The 16,536-nt window shown below is 35.5% G+C and overlaps 1 protein-coding gene across 5 annotated transcripts in view; it reads left to right on the top strand.

The window, feature by feature from the left end:
- LOC148035922 (uncharacterized) overlaps positions 1-16,536 on the top strand; it is a 352,895-nt gene that overhangs the window by 124,931 nt on the left and 211,428 nt on the right. For all 5 annotated transcript variants that reach the window (XM_087679037.1, XM_087679036.1, XM_087679035.1 and 2 more), the window contains one exon: positions 4,855-4,933. In XM_087679037.1, the coding sequence (XP_087535163.1) occupies positions 4,855-4,933 (79 nt within the window). The remainder of the gene's footprint in view (positions 1-4,854; positions 4,934-16,536) is intronic.

Genomic DNA, 16,536 nt, shown 5'->3' with positions numbered 1-16,536 from the left:
AAGGAGAGAATGCAATGTTATGTTTTACCATATTTTGCCCCATTGGCAAAAAACAACTCACTATTGCAATTTTACCAAGATTTAACTTCATTTCAATCATTTACCTAATCACCAAAGATCATTATCATACTTGTCTATTCAAGGTGGAGCCAAACATTTAATTAAGTTTAATCCAAACACCCCCCCCCAAAACACACACTCACTCTCTTGCACACGAATTCTTCTTTTTCTTTTGAAGCATTGTCTTTTATATGATAAATGCGCAAAGAGAGTAGGGTTGATGGCAAAGTCTATCCTTGAAAAGTAGAAATAGTGGTAAAACACAACCAAAGAGAAGCATTGATATCAGCAAGCTAACAATCACCATGTAAAGTTGAGTTTCCAATCATTAAGCATATTAATTTCATGAAGAGGAGTGATAATTAATAGTTATGCCAATAAAGTTGTTATGTTTCTCCAAATAGGCTGATTATGCATGTGAAGAGCATGTGCAGAACAGGCACATGGACTTACAAATAACCTCGTACTTTGAGTTGACCACATCACCCAATATACCTAATATTTGATTTCAAAAAATTGTAAGCTATATCAAATCTTGCATAGCCAATGAATGTTCAAATAGTCCAATCAAATGAATGTATTATTTCCATATGGAATAAGCCTAGGCTAACATGCTATAAAAAACTATTGAATGCCAAAAACTACTATCTTTCAATCCTATGTCATTTGAGTGGAGTATGTACAATGCTGAATTTTCCCATAGAGTGACTCAAAACCATTTCCTACTTATCTATAAATTTCCATCTAAATTAGTCATCATATTTATAGTCATGGCCATCAACATGATTGCCCATGGCTAATTGTTGCTCAAAGAAAGAATATAATAGGAGACCCTTTTGTGCTAGCATATAATATTGAATATTCAAAGTATGTAGTTATCCTTATATCTTTGGCATGTAGATCAAATCCCCCTTGAGAAACCTTAAATCTTTGTGATGCATAGACAATTGTCATAGATGTTCCATGGTCACAAATATAAGTGCATTAGTATCTTTTCTAGTTCAAGGCAAAGAGGTAAGTAGAGCTAAACATAAGCCATAATAATTGGTTGCACTACTTGGAGTCAAACATGCAATTAGCTAAGTGGATTCTATGACACCCATTGTGAGAGTGACTTTCCATCCAATGGCATAATCCAAATGTTATAATTTGGTGTGGCATAAAGATGAGTCTCATCAAACTCAATCCATTAGATTCAAAAGTGTAAAGTTAGAAGTTTAGATCTATCATTCCTTTATCTATCCAATGGTTAAAGAATACTAGTCTCTTGAAGCTTTTGACATTGAACTTTAGGCCATGACAATTTTTGTCTTTCTTGTAACATATATTATTATACATAACCTAGAATCATTTTTTGCATTAAAAAAAGAAAGATATGCCATGGAAATTCTAAGCCTCTTTAAGCATGTTCCATTTTGAGAAAATAGCCATCCTTACCATATTTTAAAGTTTCTCATTGGAAAGATAACTATTCTTTATGTTTAGCAATCTTTGACTATCTTGAGAGTTGTCTTCTATCAACATATCAAAATAGACACCTAACTACAAAGAAGTAGCTAAAGAGAGTAATAAAACCAAGTTTTACATGTATAAGATTCACATTTTTTAGTATGAAATAGATACCATATATTCATTCTAGCCTAATAATTCTTGAATGCATTGTACATGAAACACTTACATCCAAATCAAAAGTTTCCATATGTTTGTTTTTAATGCATAAGTTTAGTCACAATCTAACCTAACAAACAAAAATCAACATGTCAATAAAAATTTATGGACAATTTAGCTTGAAGATATGATTTTTTCTATTGAACTATCAATCTTGGTTGGAAGAGATGCTTGTAGAGAAAGAATAGAGTCAAAAGAAGAAGAAGAGAAAGAACCACTAAGGAATGGGATCTTAATGAAAGATTCATATCTTGAATTTGTACTTAGATCATCTGTGCTAGCAAGGGAAAGAAGGATAAGTATGTTCAAGTGAAAAGTGAAAAAAATGTTAAGGGAAAAAGTTGATTCATAAAGAAATCTCATATAGATTTGTTAAGGAGAGAACATGAAGCACAAGCTCACAAGTCCTACTTTGTAGTAAAGATTCTTAACTAAAAATATATAATCTTAGCTACAATTACATTGACCTATATTTCTATTTCTAAACTTTTAAGCTATTGAATGATAGTTGTCAACAAGCAACATAAATCTTTGTATGCAACAAGATTGTCTAATTGGATCACTCTCAAAATTAAGGCCTAGGAAATCAATTATATTTTATCACTGATCTGAAGCCATCATTAAATGTCATCATCAAAGTAGTGTGAGCTACACATTTATAGATCCAATATATTGTTTCTTTAAAAGATTTAGTATGAGTAAACTTGAAAATCCTTCGACATATGAAATGATAGGTTTAGAATCTAGGAGGGAAGTGCATACATAACTCAACCCATTTTTGAAGCCACTTAGCCTAAACTCTACATAAGTAATAGTAACAATTTAAGAGGATAACACACATATAAGAAAGACATTTGCAAGCCATCAAGTCAAGTAACTATATAAATGGAAGATCCAACTACCAATAAACAATAATCTCCTCATCAAGATCATGGATGCATATGAGCATGGTACTCATAACCATTATGAGTAGGTCTCACAAAATTTTGAAAAGAACATAGTTTATAAATTAAGTATATAAACTCCAAATTTTGGAGACCATAGTTTAGAACCTACTTTTATGTATATTTTATCCATATGTTATCTAAGGGGTCTTGACAAAATATTCTATGCATGTTAGAAGTATCTTATTGTTGCACATTTATAGAAATCTCTTAAACTAGAGGGGTATGTTTCTTAAATAATCACAAGAAAATATTAAAAGGCTTATTTTTCTTGAACAATGAGTAAAAGTGTACCTACATGGCTTCGACAAACTTTTGTGTGTTGTTTGGATGTACCTATTAATAAAAGTAGATGATGATGATGAGGAGGAGGAGGATGACAACGATGCTAGTGGTGGCAATAATTATGATGATGATGATGAGATTAACCCTATGTGCAAAATTTGGTCCCTAATTGAAATAGTGCTAACAAAATCCATTTTCTACAACCAATTGAGAAAAGAAAGTACTTAACATGATCAGATGTAGATTAGCTCATTGTCAAGGTTTGGTGTGTCTTTTACGAGAACACACACTAAAGAGTTGTGATAATGGTAGGTCATCGATCAAATCAAAGTTCCCAAAGTATTGAAATTTAGGCTCCTTATACTTCATGATTTGGGGATTGACCAACTTGTCCAAGCATAATCGGACATATAGAGTTCAACCAACATATATGGTTTGCAATAACATTGTGTAAAGGCATATATTACATAAATGCCCTCTACAAACCATATTCCAAATAAGGAAACCTTTCCACTATGGAAGTACTAGTGAGGTAATTCCTTGAAATTTTGCAAGTCACCATGAGCACACTTAAAATATGGTTTTTTCTTCCCCCTTATGCTTTAGTTTTGAAGCTGTCATATTAGTGAATAATTTAATCCATAAGTGAAGTTTTTTAGTTCTGATTAAGAATCTTGTTAAACACAATAATTGCTAGTGAGTTAAGATTTATGCGAGGCGTTGATAATACATTGGTAAATTGTAGATTTAGCTTGATCTTATCTGCAACTAATTAATAAATGCTAGATTTAGCTTAAGCTTACCTACAACCAATGGGATGTATGGACATTGTTTCCTATGCAAGTAGACACCTCTTTGCTTTGATACCCACAAATTTCTCTAGCATCATAAGCAAGAACTTACATAAAACTCTTAAAGCCAATGAACATAATTTAGAATTCCAAAAAGAGAACTATCTACTTTTCTTGTTGTCTTTATAGATTATATTGCTTCCATAATCATGATAAATGTATTGTCAACAAATTCCAAAGATAAGTGTGGGCCTTTAGACATGCAATCATTAGCTAATTAGATTTGTAATAATCTATCTACTTCTCTTGTTGGCTTTATAGATTACATTTCTTCCAATGATGAATGTACTCTCAAAAAATACCACATGTAAGCCTGGGCCTACATGCATGCAATCAAAAGCTAATTAGTTTTATAATAAGTGAGTGTAGACCATATTTTGTTCATTTTCCTTAGATGAACATTTTTGTATTAGACTTTATTGGGCTTCAGCCCAATACCTCCACCTAAATTTAGAACACTCCAAAGGGTGAGGCACCATGGAGTTGCTTAGTTGTAGTTTTTGAACCTTAGACCTTTCATAATTCATGCATCAATCCTACTAGTGGTGGCTATCACTCACTAGTATAGATCAACCATTGTTGTCAAATATTTTGATGAAAAAATATTTTGTGAAATCTTTTGGTGATCCATGATGTGTGTAAAGCAATGAGGACATGTTTAGAATATGGGATTGGTCACATGTGGTTCTCCTTGCCCCAGATCTATATGTCTAGATTAATATCAAAAGTCACATCTGATAGAGACTAACATTGTATCTAATTGATATGTATCACAAGCTATTTCTTATCCTCCTTTTAGTAAATACAAACCTTGTCAGTTACTCGATAATCAATTTTTATACCATAGAAGGATCCTTACAATCGAAGTACACTAATAAGCACTATATTTCTAGATCATGTTGATTATATAACAAAATTTAACTTTTTCATCTAGAATATATGAAAATTTCTATGTTATTTGCAAAAGTGTTATCTAATGATTTACTCTTAATGATGATATACACCATAAATTTTTCAAGCTCATAGATGTCAATTTTTGTAAATAGTTTTCGTCAATGGACAGCATTTGAACCAAGCTTTTCTTTCGATGTGACTGTGGCCATTGATATCAATGGTGAACTAAAGGTTTCTCTCTCTCTCTCTCTCTCTCTCTCTCTCTCTCTCTCTCTCTCTCTCTCTCTCTCTCTCATTCATAGAGTCTTTAATACATTGTCAAGGGTGTAATGTCTCTATCTAACGAATCCTAATATCATGAATTCTTGGTAGTCCTTTAAGAGGTAATCAAGGTAACTTTCATTTGTAACTCCCATGGGAAACTTGAGCTCCATAGCCTATGCTTCTTGAGCTTATCTAACAAGGAAAGCTCCACACCTTAATCCCACAAGGATCCACCTTAAGGAGGGACTAAATTATTACTACGGTCTCCTATCAGCATTTTCTAACATCAACATAAGGTGGCTCCTTTATTATCATTCCTTAAACGAAAGTAGACCATTGGCACACTTTGTTCAAAGAAAGTAAAAAATGAGGGGGAGGGATACATGTCAACCCCTCTATCCATAAGGTATAGTCTCCACTTCACCCCCCTAACGGACCTTCCTAACTTATCCTTACCTATAATTTTAAATATTTTTTTTCATGTGTAAGCCTCTCGACTAATTGAGACAACCATGCCATAGGAAAGGTCTCATGGATCTAACCACTCACTTTCCATGAAAGTAGTTTTATTTTGCTAATTAACCTAATATATTTTAGTTTGATATTAAAAAATCAATTTTATTAATTAATCCAATAAACAATATTTCTTTACATGAATTTAAGTATAAACATGAATATAAAGAAAAATAATCATTTTAAAATATAAACCATTTATTCAAATTTATTTTTTTCATTGTTGTGACAATACGTTTTCCATCCTATATCAAGACTTTGCTCAAAGGCTAAAAACATCCACAAAGTTTTCCCTTTGCTAGCATAGGGGCCTTCCGAGAGTTTGATGCATGTTGACAAAGACATAGAGAAACAACTTCAGAGGGAATATGATGATGTATGTAATGTTGATTTGGAGCAAGCTGATGTTGAAAATGGGTTAAATGGGAGTGTGGACAGAAAGCTTGTAGTAGCTGAAATTGGTCTTATGGGCAGTAGCAAGCATAGAGAGAAGGCTATGTATAATGGGGATGTCCATCAACAAGTACATGAAGAAGAATATGCTCATTTTATTCTAAGCAGTCATTATTCACGAACACATTGGGCTCGTGCTACAACAGAGACAATTGTTAAAGTGGGAGAAAGAGAGATACCTTGCATAGCTCTCTTGGATCATGGGCAACAAACAATTTATCAGGGAATCTTTATGCAGCTTGTCTGAATGTACCAGTGACTATTGGAGATATTAGGGATGAATATCATTTTTTTGTGCAAGATTCATGTAGGTACTTGGTGATTTTGGGGCAGACCTATATTTCGGAATCAAGGTTGGAAACAAAAGCCCTAGATGATGATTCTTCATATGCTCGGGTTCGGAGTAAAGACAATACAAAGGTGGTACAATTTCTCACTATTTGTGTGAATCATTCCCGCAATTGGGATAGGGTATAGGATAATCCCATGCCACCTAGTGTACAAGAGTTTAAGGGTTTTTAGATAGCAGTGCTATAAGTGGAGGCTATGGTAGTGCCTCTAGGAAGATAATTATGCCTCCAAGAAAGGGAAAAGTCTGGATTGCAAGAATGGACATCATGTAGTCTTAGTAGTTTAAAGAATATTTCAGCCATGTGCAGGGTTGAAAAGAAATATGTAGTATGGGCTAAAAAAGAGCTGAAGACATATGGTTTGATGGCTGCAAATGAAGGTATTTCAGGGCTGGTTGATGTTGATACAATGGTTGAAATTTCTGCAGCAATTAATGCTGAAAATAGGGCAAAAAAAGAGGTTATTTATGTTGACACTTTAGAGATGTATGAAGCCATTCAAGAGTTTGTTGAGCATGAATATTATGGGCTGCAAAACAACGCTGAAGCAAGGGTGGATACAAAGTACAAAACAGTTGCAAAGAAGGTTAAGCCAGTGACTTTGCCTTTACCACCTGAAAGTGATGGGTTGGCTAGAAAAGTGACTCAACAACCTAGTTTGCGGGATCCACATGGAGTAGGACATAAATTTACAACTGAAACTTTACAAAAGCTGAAAATTGGTGATACAAGATTTCTTTTGCCTATAGAAAGAGCTTGTTTCTTGAAGATGTTGGCAAGGCATGGGAAAGCCTTTGTGTTTCAGCCAGATGAAATTGGATGTGTTGATCCTAGTTGCACCTATGGTGATGGTTACAATACCTCATGTGCCATGGAATTTAAAGCCTATTCTAGTACCTCGGGCATATTTTCCTAAGTTGCTGGAGCTTTTGAACAAGAAGATCACGATGCGGATTTTGGATCCCTCTTCAGCTCCATATTCAAATTGGTGGTTTACTATTCCAAAGAAAAATGGTTCTTTGAGGTTTATACAAGATTTACAACCAGTTAATAAGATCACAATAAGGAATGTTGGATCAGGCCTGATAGTGGATGAATTTGCAGAAGCATTTGCAGGGAAGGCAATTTACTCTATGGGTGATTTATTTAGGACATGATCAGTTCCAGCTTGCATTGGAAAGTTGGGATATCACCACCATGAAGACACTGCTTGGATTGGTTAGGATGTGTACGCTTCCACAGGGAGCAACCAATTTAGTGTGGCGCATATCATGAATGCTATGCATAAAGTTTTGAGGAAGTATATTCCTCAGTTGACCTTACCCTTTCTTGATGATATGCCCATAGAAGGGTGCGATATCCCTGAGAAGAATGAAGAGCTGAATGAGCAGGGATGTAGAAGATTTTTGGTTGATCATATTGTTGATTGTGACAAGATTTTGAGCCATCTTGAAGAAGTGCATTTGACTCTGTTAGGAGAAAAGTCAGTTTTTGGAGTGGAGAAAGTATTAGTTGTTAGGCATATGTGTGGACCATATGGGAGAAATCCCTGACCAATAAAGATTGATGCCATAAGCAAGATGCAGGAGACATGTTCGAATGTATTCAAGGTGAGAAGATTTTTGGGTGCATGTGTCTTTTACTTGATATGGATTTTGCATTTTGCTCATGTGGCTGAAAGTTTATATCAACTCTTAAGAAAATGGCAAAAGTTTTGGTGGGGTAAACAACATACAAAGGCAATTCAGAAGTTAAAGAGCTTATTGATTTCAACCCCAACACTAAAGAGAGCAAATTATGAGAATGGGTAGCCTATTATTATCACCGTGTGGATGTAAGCCCAATTGACATTGGTTGGGCAGTGGGTCAGGATGATGCTGATGGGAATAGGTATGCCATTCGGTTTGAAGCAAAGGTCCTCAATGAATGGCAATGGAAATATTCTCAAGTCAAAAGAGATATTTGGGGTATAATGGCATCCCTTAAGTGTGATAAAGAGTATTTTATGGGAGCTCATGTAGTAGTAGAGACTAATTGTCTACCTCTATTGGGCATGATAGCAAATTGCTCAACTCCCGATGTTGCCATGTTATGGTGGATTGCATATATAAAGTTACTTAACCCTGATTTTCAACATATTGCAGGTAGAGAAAACCTTGTGGCTGGCATGCTTTCATGTGCAAGATTTGAAGATGAAGAGGAGCTAATGGAAGATGAAGAGGATGATGTGATAGGTACTGAAAACAACTTTATGATAGCATGGAATGAGTACGCAGCTATTGTTACTGGAGGTACAAGTGTTATAATATGAATTTCAGTAGTAAGAAAATAACTTACAGCCATGGGGAAAAGATGGGCAGTAGAGAGAAAGCATAATTGGTGTTATGCTTCAGTGAGAACAATTTTTTTGGAAGAGTTGTATGAGGATGATTGGCTAAAAATAGGCCAATATCTCAGCCTTATGATAAAGAAGGTTGAGTGGTCTGAAGTTGAATTCAAAAGGATTAAAAGAAAATCTTATGGGTTTTTCTTGAAAGACAAATATTTATGGAATCATGCAAAGAAAAAGAGAGGAGCTCTAGTACGTGTATTGGGAGATAGGGCTTCTCAACAACAGGTGATGTAGGAGTTTCATGAAAGCTTATGGGCTGGACATAGAGGAGTTTGGGCCACATTTGCTAAGATCAAAGAGAAATATTGGTGGCAAAACATGTATAAAGATGTGGAGCATTATGAGGAATCATGCATTGTCTGTCAGATGTATTCCATGGTAAAGCATAGAGATGGGTTGCAACCAACCTATCCATTGTCTATGCATTACAAATGTGTAGTTGATTTGGTTACCATGCCTACAGGTTTATGGAATATGAGATATCTTGTGCTTGCATGAGAAGACTTGACAAATCAAGTGGAAGGTCAAGCTCTTAGTACAAAGACTACTCAAGCAGTTTGTAGGTTCTTATTGGAAGAAGTCTTTTGTAGGTATGGTTGTGTTGGTAAAGTGGTTACAGATACAGGAGAATTGGATGCGGATGAGGCTCGTGACTTATTTTCATGATTTTGTATCAATTTGGCTTTAACTTCAACCTACAATCCTGAAGCAAATGGCAAAAGTGAAAGAGGTCATCAATCTATCATTAAGGGATTAGCAAAGTCATGCAAGGGCAGGATGAAAGAGTGGCCAAGAATGTTAGCCTTTGCTTTATGGGATGATAGGACCACTCATAGTGTAGTTATAGGGTATTTTCTTGTTGAATTAATGTTTGGACAACAACCAATCATGCCTATTGAGGAGACTATTGCTACTTGGAGTGTTATACCATGGGAAGAGGGTTTGAATAGAGAAAAGTTGCTAGTCCTACACATTAGGTAGTTAGAAAGAAGGCCTAAAGACATTGAGACAGCCATAAAAAAGCTGAAGACTGCAAGGATCAAGAATAAGAAGAAGTTTGTCAAGCGACAAAGACTTCGACACGAGCTATACAAGAAGGGGATTGGGTGCTAGTTTATGATAGTAGCTTGGAAAATCACATAGTGGCAATTGGAAGGTGGCAAAGCAGTGGTTTGGTCCATATGTGGTAAGGTTTGTTTTTAATAATGCAACCTATGCATTAAATAAGATGGATGGGACATCTCTAAGGATTTTAGTGGTTGGAAAGCGTATTAAGCTCTTTCAACATAGGGAGTCTTCAGTATATAAGTTGAACGAGTCGGATATTGAGCATGAACATGAGAATATGGAAGAAGAAGAGGTAGAAGATGAATACATTAACATGATAGAGGATACTTCTTTTGACACTGCAGATCTGCAAGACTTTGGCACATGCCAGAGGATGTGCAGGTTAGGAGGGGGTGGATGTCATGCCGCTACATGGTCACAGTGTGAAAAACTCTAGAGTGCATCATCATTTGGCTTTCTTATTGATCTAGAGATCCAATGCCATATTAGTCATTAATGTCAGTGTTCGTAGTGTGGATGGTTCAAAAATACTAGATTTTTAGACAAGTTTAGCCAATTTTTGATATATTAGATATTATCTCTTATCAAGATCCAAAAACTGTAGATAACTTCTAGAACAGGATGACATGTAAAAAAAAGCAAGTGCCTTTCAACCATTTTTGGGGGATTTTATGCAAATAGAAGGATTGGCAAAATTATGAGACCGCAGTTTTTAGATAGTGAACAACACTCCAAGAACTGGGAGAAAAAGAAGGAGTTATCTGGGAGAATCCTGGGCAGGTATCCTAGTATTTTACCCCCCTTTCGCAACCAACATAAGCATTAGATTGGCGGTCTAAGCAATAGAGAGAAATATATTGTTTTATGTACATTTTTAGTCTACAAGAGATTTATCTTCTCAGGATGCATAAATAAATTGACAGGCTTCACCTCTATGAGTATTCTTCTACATCTTTTATTTCTTTAAACCCCTTCTCTTCCATCTAATCCTCTCCCTGAATCTCCCTTCACCCTACTATCTCTTATCCTTGTGGTAGACTTTCAACCCTAAATGTTTTGACAATGTGCCTTCGTGATGTGGCATGATATTATTCACTAGCATATTAGGTGACTGGCATGAGGATATGTTAGTGATTCTGTAGGTAGACTACATCCATGTAGTTCATCCTTTGTTATGGCAAATTTATTGTGCCACCTCTTCTTTCCTAATGGGTTCACACTTAGTGATTGTATGTACATCCATTGTGGTACTTTTATATTAGTCTTTTATCATGTTGAAGACTTAGTTCTTTTGTGTGAAGAAAAAGAAAGAAGAAGAAGAAGAAGAAGAATTTAACCTTATCTCTATGTGTTCTCAAGTGTTCATTGCTTTTGTGTATGTTCTCTTGGGTGCTTCACCTCTCCCCTCTCTTATCTGTTTTTATGGTATCAGAGCCATCCCACTGCTACGTGAAGATTGGTTGAAGGCTAAGGTGAAGGCATTAGAGCAAGAAAGCAAGTAAGCAATCAATGGGTAAAAAGCTCTCCCACTTTGCTTGATTTGCCTTAGGTTATAGGCGCAAAAGGCTCCTAAGGTTTGCACACTTGCAATCTTCGATTGCAGTGAAACTTGGTGAGCAAGAAGAATAGTGTGTATACTATATATTAGCCCTTTCTAATTAATCACTATGATTTTTGGCATCTAAGGTCATTTCGACCTCCATTTAGGGCCTACACGTGGTCTTAATAGCAATTTGTTGGATATACTATAGTTTTATCTGTGTCCTCATTTAGAGGTGCACAGGTTATAGATTTTAAATGTGTAATATTCCAAGTGTCTATTGGGTTGTAGACACAAAAGACATTTATGTACAAATTGTAGATTATAGTTATTATTGTGCAGTCAGTGAAAAAGGCTACGTGTTTAGTTGTGGTATACCTGGTACCAACTTGCTTACAAGCTTTTATAAGGTTTTCTATTTTGTCAATATTCATGAAAGCTTCAACCATCTTGTCAATAAGAATCTTGATAATAACAATTAACCTATATGGAACTTCAGGATGATAATTTTTTTGAACGTCAAAGGTGTTTGGAGTTACATTGAAGGAGACATGAAAGTAGCACCTAAAGTTCCTATATGAAATGCTACTGTAGAATAATTAAAGGCTAGGAAACATTGGGAGCAAACATAGAGTAAGGTCCTGTATTGGTTGTCAGTCAGTCTCATAGATAGCATGATGGGATATTTGTAGGAATCTAAAACTCCCACTATTGCATAGAAGAATTTGGCAAGGCTGTTTTAAGTAAATACAAAGACTAAAAAGCTACAAACCAAGTGAAAAGAGAGAATCTTTCCATTAATGATTATGCCTTGAAGATCAAGAGTATTGTGGAAGCTCTTGGATCTATTAGTGTGGTAGTTGATGATGATGATGTCGTGTGCGTATGCATAGATGGACTTGGAGATGAATGCGAGAGCTTTAGGTTATCTAAGAATATGAGGGATGATATCTTTGATTCCAGAGACTTGATTTCTATGCTGATACTTGAGGAGAATAACCTTGGCTTAGATTTCTCTTCTTCTCAAAGCAAGAACAAGTCTAAATAGGTATTTTACTCTACTAATAGCGGTAAAGGTCATGGCAAAGGCCAAGATGGTGATTGTAGTCAAGGTTATGATGCACAACAAAATAGAGGAGGACATTCTTGAGGAAGGGGGGGAGCTAAAGAGGGCAAGTTGTAGATTCTAATAGGCAACAAAATTTTGCTGATAGCAGAGAGTGTTGACATTGTGGTTAAAAATGCCACATTTCTAATGATTACTTTAAAAACAAGGTTGAAATTAGAAATGGAAAAAAGCAATAAGGTAACTATGCATCCAATAGTAGAAATAGTGATGACAGAAGTAAACAATAGTTTATTATGTAGCACATTATAAACACTATGACTAGTAATGGTTAATCAAAGAATGATGTATGGTATGTAGATTCAGGTGCATCTAACCACATGACTTCTCATGGAGAGTGATTTAGAAAGATGCACAGTCCAGAGTCTCCAGACTATGTGGAGACAAGTGATGGTATAGCTCACCCCATTACTCATGTTGGAAATGTTCCTTTGAGTATGCAAGATAGCAAAACTAAGTACTTGGTTGATGTGCTGCATGTACCAAATATTACAAAAAACTTGGTTTTGATTGGTTAGATGGTAGTACAGGGATTGTTGGTTTGGTTCACATCTGATGGTTATTTTATGTAGAAGATCTTAAAAATCATTGCAGGTTGATTGCAAAAGGAAAACATGCTGAAAGATTGTTTACTCTTGATGTAAGTCTTTCGGAAATGGATACTACAATGTTTGCACAAGGTTCAAGTATTGTGGTTGATATTAAAATTTAGCATATTTTAATCATGTGAATGTGCAGTAGCTGAAGGACATGCAATCAAAATAGATTGCGGATGGATTGCCTAAGTTGAGAGTTGATGGGATGCACAAAGCATGTAAAGCATGCCAACTTGAAAAGAAAGCAAGGCACACATTTCCACATGAAAAGCATATATGCAAGAAGCTACTTAAATTGACACATTTTGATGTGGAGTCCTACAAAGACTGCAACTTTGAGTGATTATAAGTATTACATTTTCTTCATTGATGATCATACTTGCAAAGTATAGGTTAATGCATGAGAAAGTGAGAAGTTCACTAACTTTAAAAGCTTTAAGGCTTGGGTTGAGAAGGAGACATGCTTGCATATTAAATGCCTACAATTGGATGGAGGGGGATAATATCTCTCCAATGAGTTTTTTGATTTTCTGTAGAAAAGTAGTATACATATAGATCTACTTCCTAGTAAAATGGAGTTGCTAAGGAGAAAACATGCATATTGCAGAGGTGGCTCATGCACTGATGTCACAAAGAAATTTGCCTCATTACTATTGGGCTGGAGCAATTGCTACCGCTATATACATTATGAACAGGACACCCACTGCTATTGTACATGGTATGATACCTGAAGACAAGTTTACAGGTAGAAAGCCAAATCTATTCCATTTGAAATTATTAGGATGTATTTCTTAAATACATATTCCTAATGAGTTACATAGGAAGTTGGATTCCAAAGTAGAAAAATGTGTATTTATTGGACATTCTCTTGAGTAGAAGAGATATAGATGTTATAATCTTGTTACACACAAGTTGAGAGTTAGCAGTGATATTGTTTTTTATGAAATGAGTAGCTGGTACAGTAATGTATAGCAATTGGGATTGATGAGCATGAGAGTGTGGTTGTGTAGAAAACAGGTCAGTAATCGTAGACATTGAGTGGACCACAAGAGTCTCCTAATCATAGTTCTATTGATAGACCTTGGAGTGGCAAATTGAGGTCACATGTTACTGTCAAGATTGTGGGAGAGAAGGAAGGAGTCTCACTTGTAGCTTTCTTGCTTGCACAATGGGGGAATACACACGCATGTGGAGGCTAAAAACAGTTTTCCTCTGCTTAGTTTGTATACGCCAAAAGAACTCTAGTACAAAGAAATAGAAGAACCCTATATATGGGTCTCAAACCAAACTCAACTAACTAAGGTGGCATACTAACTGAGCCACGAACTAGAGTAGATAAGGATAGCTGTTATCTAGCTATTATTCATGGGTGGTGTACCAACCGCATCTACAACTAACAAGTCGGTGACATAAATGCACAACGGTCACCCTGGCATATCACGAGTGGAGCTCGATATCTCAACACTCCCCCTCGAGCTCAATCCCAATTCCTGCACAACAAGCAGGTCTCTGAGCTTGCGCAGCTTCTCTGCACCCAATGCCTTCGTAAATATGTCAGCTACCTGATCCTCTGTGCTGACATAAACTAGATCAATAAGACCTAGTAAAACCCTCTCCCGCACATAGTGAAGAGTAGAGATAACAGGTTGAAGCTTCTTAATGTGTAGGAGAGGACTATCTAGGATCTTCTAGACTACTATTCTAAATAGGGCAAACAAGTTGTCTACTATTGTTCATGAGAACAAAGTATTCATATCTACCTTGGATCTATGGGAGATTATTACTTTTTACTATTCCAATAGGGGGATATTGAGGAATGTTTTGGGTTTTCTTGTTCTACTACTACAACCAATTGAAAGCTGATATTTTTGGGCTAAAAGAAGTATCTTTGGAATAGGTTACTTTGGGTCTATATGAGCTTCATAAGTATTGAACTATTCTATTCCATGTTTCGAGCCCATTTTTGAGCCTTGGACATCTTGTTTGATGCCTAATCTCATGTATAGCAAGCACTGATGCATATGGGCTGATTTAAATCGGGTTACTATTGAGTCATAGCCTCAATTTTATGGTCTTTATATGATATATATATTGTATAATGATTTATCACAAGCCCTTATGTAATAAATATATTCCATTATTGGGTTTCATTTATCTCTTAGATTTTTATTGCTTCATACCTTATACTTTTGTAGAGTTTCTTTTCTTTGTGTTGTGACCTCTTCTTACCTGCATTCCATGATAGGTTTTGGTCATACATGATAGATATCGCACATCTTTGTTGAGCTTGATATGAAAGGCTGAAGGAAGAGATTTGCACTATGGAGGATTATACACATTCATTTAATATGTGAGGTAATTGTTGTGGACTTTTACCATGTATCTACAACAATAGTAAGCAATAGTCTTATGTGAAGCATGGGTCATTGTTGTGACAAAAGTATTGCAAGCTATTGAAAGCTAGATTAAATTATTTGATAGTCCTAATGTTTCAAGTTACTTGACGATTTATGCAAAGAAGTTGGATTTCTTTGGGATACCTACTCATAGGATGAGTTAGTATTTTGTGTACAACTTGAAATCCATGAGTTGAAACTACACATAAACTTGCAAAAAGGGATACATGGGATGACTTTAAGAAAGCTCTAAAGGAAGAGTACTTCTTCATGGAAGATACAAGATTGGTCACTCAAAGAACTTTCTTGAAGTGGATTGCAAAACCCAATAAAGGGTTGATATAAAGCTTTTACGTGAGTTTGATTGGAGGTAAGACTAGTTGAATAATATGGAGCAATAGGCTCTAGATTAAAAAAGGATAGAATTATTTCTTCAAAAGATAGATTTTTCCTTGCACTTGAGCCTTGAAGAGCTTTTAGAAGATGAAATTACCGAACATGGATTCGAGACATATTGGCATAATGTCAAGGATGCTCTATCTATGCTTGTCAAGAGATAAAGAAGAAGAGCCAGGATACATGTTGGGTTAATTCCTTCAACTTCAAGCAAGGTATTTGATCATGTAGATAAGCAGCTGGTTTCAAATGGCTATTCTGACAAAAGATGATGTGATGGATGAATTGTTTAAGGGCATGCATGAGTTGCAATCAAAGCTTGAAAAGATGGAGGAAAAAGAATGATTTGCATGACCAAGGGATTCAATTCACTTTGTACGAAGATGTATCTAGTGTGATAGCATCAAGCACAAGCACAAAGATTGTGAAATGTACAAAGATGCATTGGACAAAATATAATTTTCTTCAAAGCTAGAAAGATTCATTGGTGTGAGATAGGTTTACTACTTAACTCAAATTTTGGAAAGGGTGGAATGCAAAAATTGATTAATGATATGGTTATAAAGAATGCATATGCTACAGTTGAAGTTACTACCTTTGGTTTATAAATTGAGAAATTTCTTGCTTGTGTATGTGTGCTTGGCAAGAAGATGATAATATAAACACATGATGCTATGCATACTATAGAAAAGGGAAAATTTCCTAGAGTAGACTTAAATGAAGCAGGGAAGAGTATTAGG

The sequence above is a fragment of the Lygodium microphyllum genome, chromosome 5, assembly GCF_053477565.2.
Source record: "Lygodium microphyllum isolate KBCC chromosome 5, Lygodium_microphyllum_v1.1.10, whole genome shotgun sequence".
Lineage (NCBI taxonomy): Eukaryota > Viridiplantae > Streptophyta > Polypodiopsida > Schizaeales > Lygodiaceae > Lygodium > Lygodium microphyllum.
Note: the sequence above shows the minus strand (reverse complement) of the source record. Positions and strands in the feature narration are given on the sequence as shown.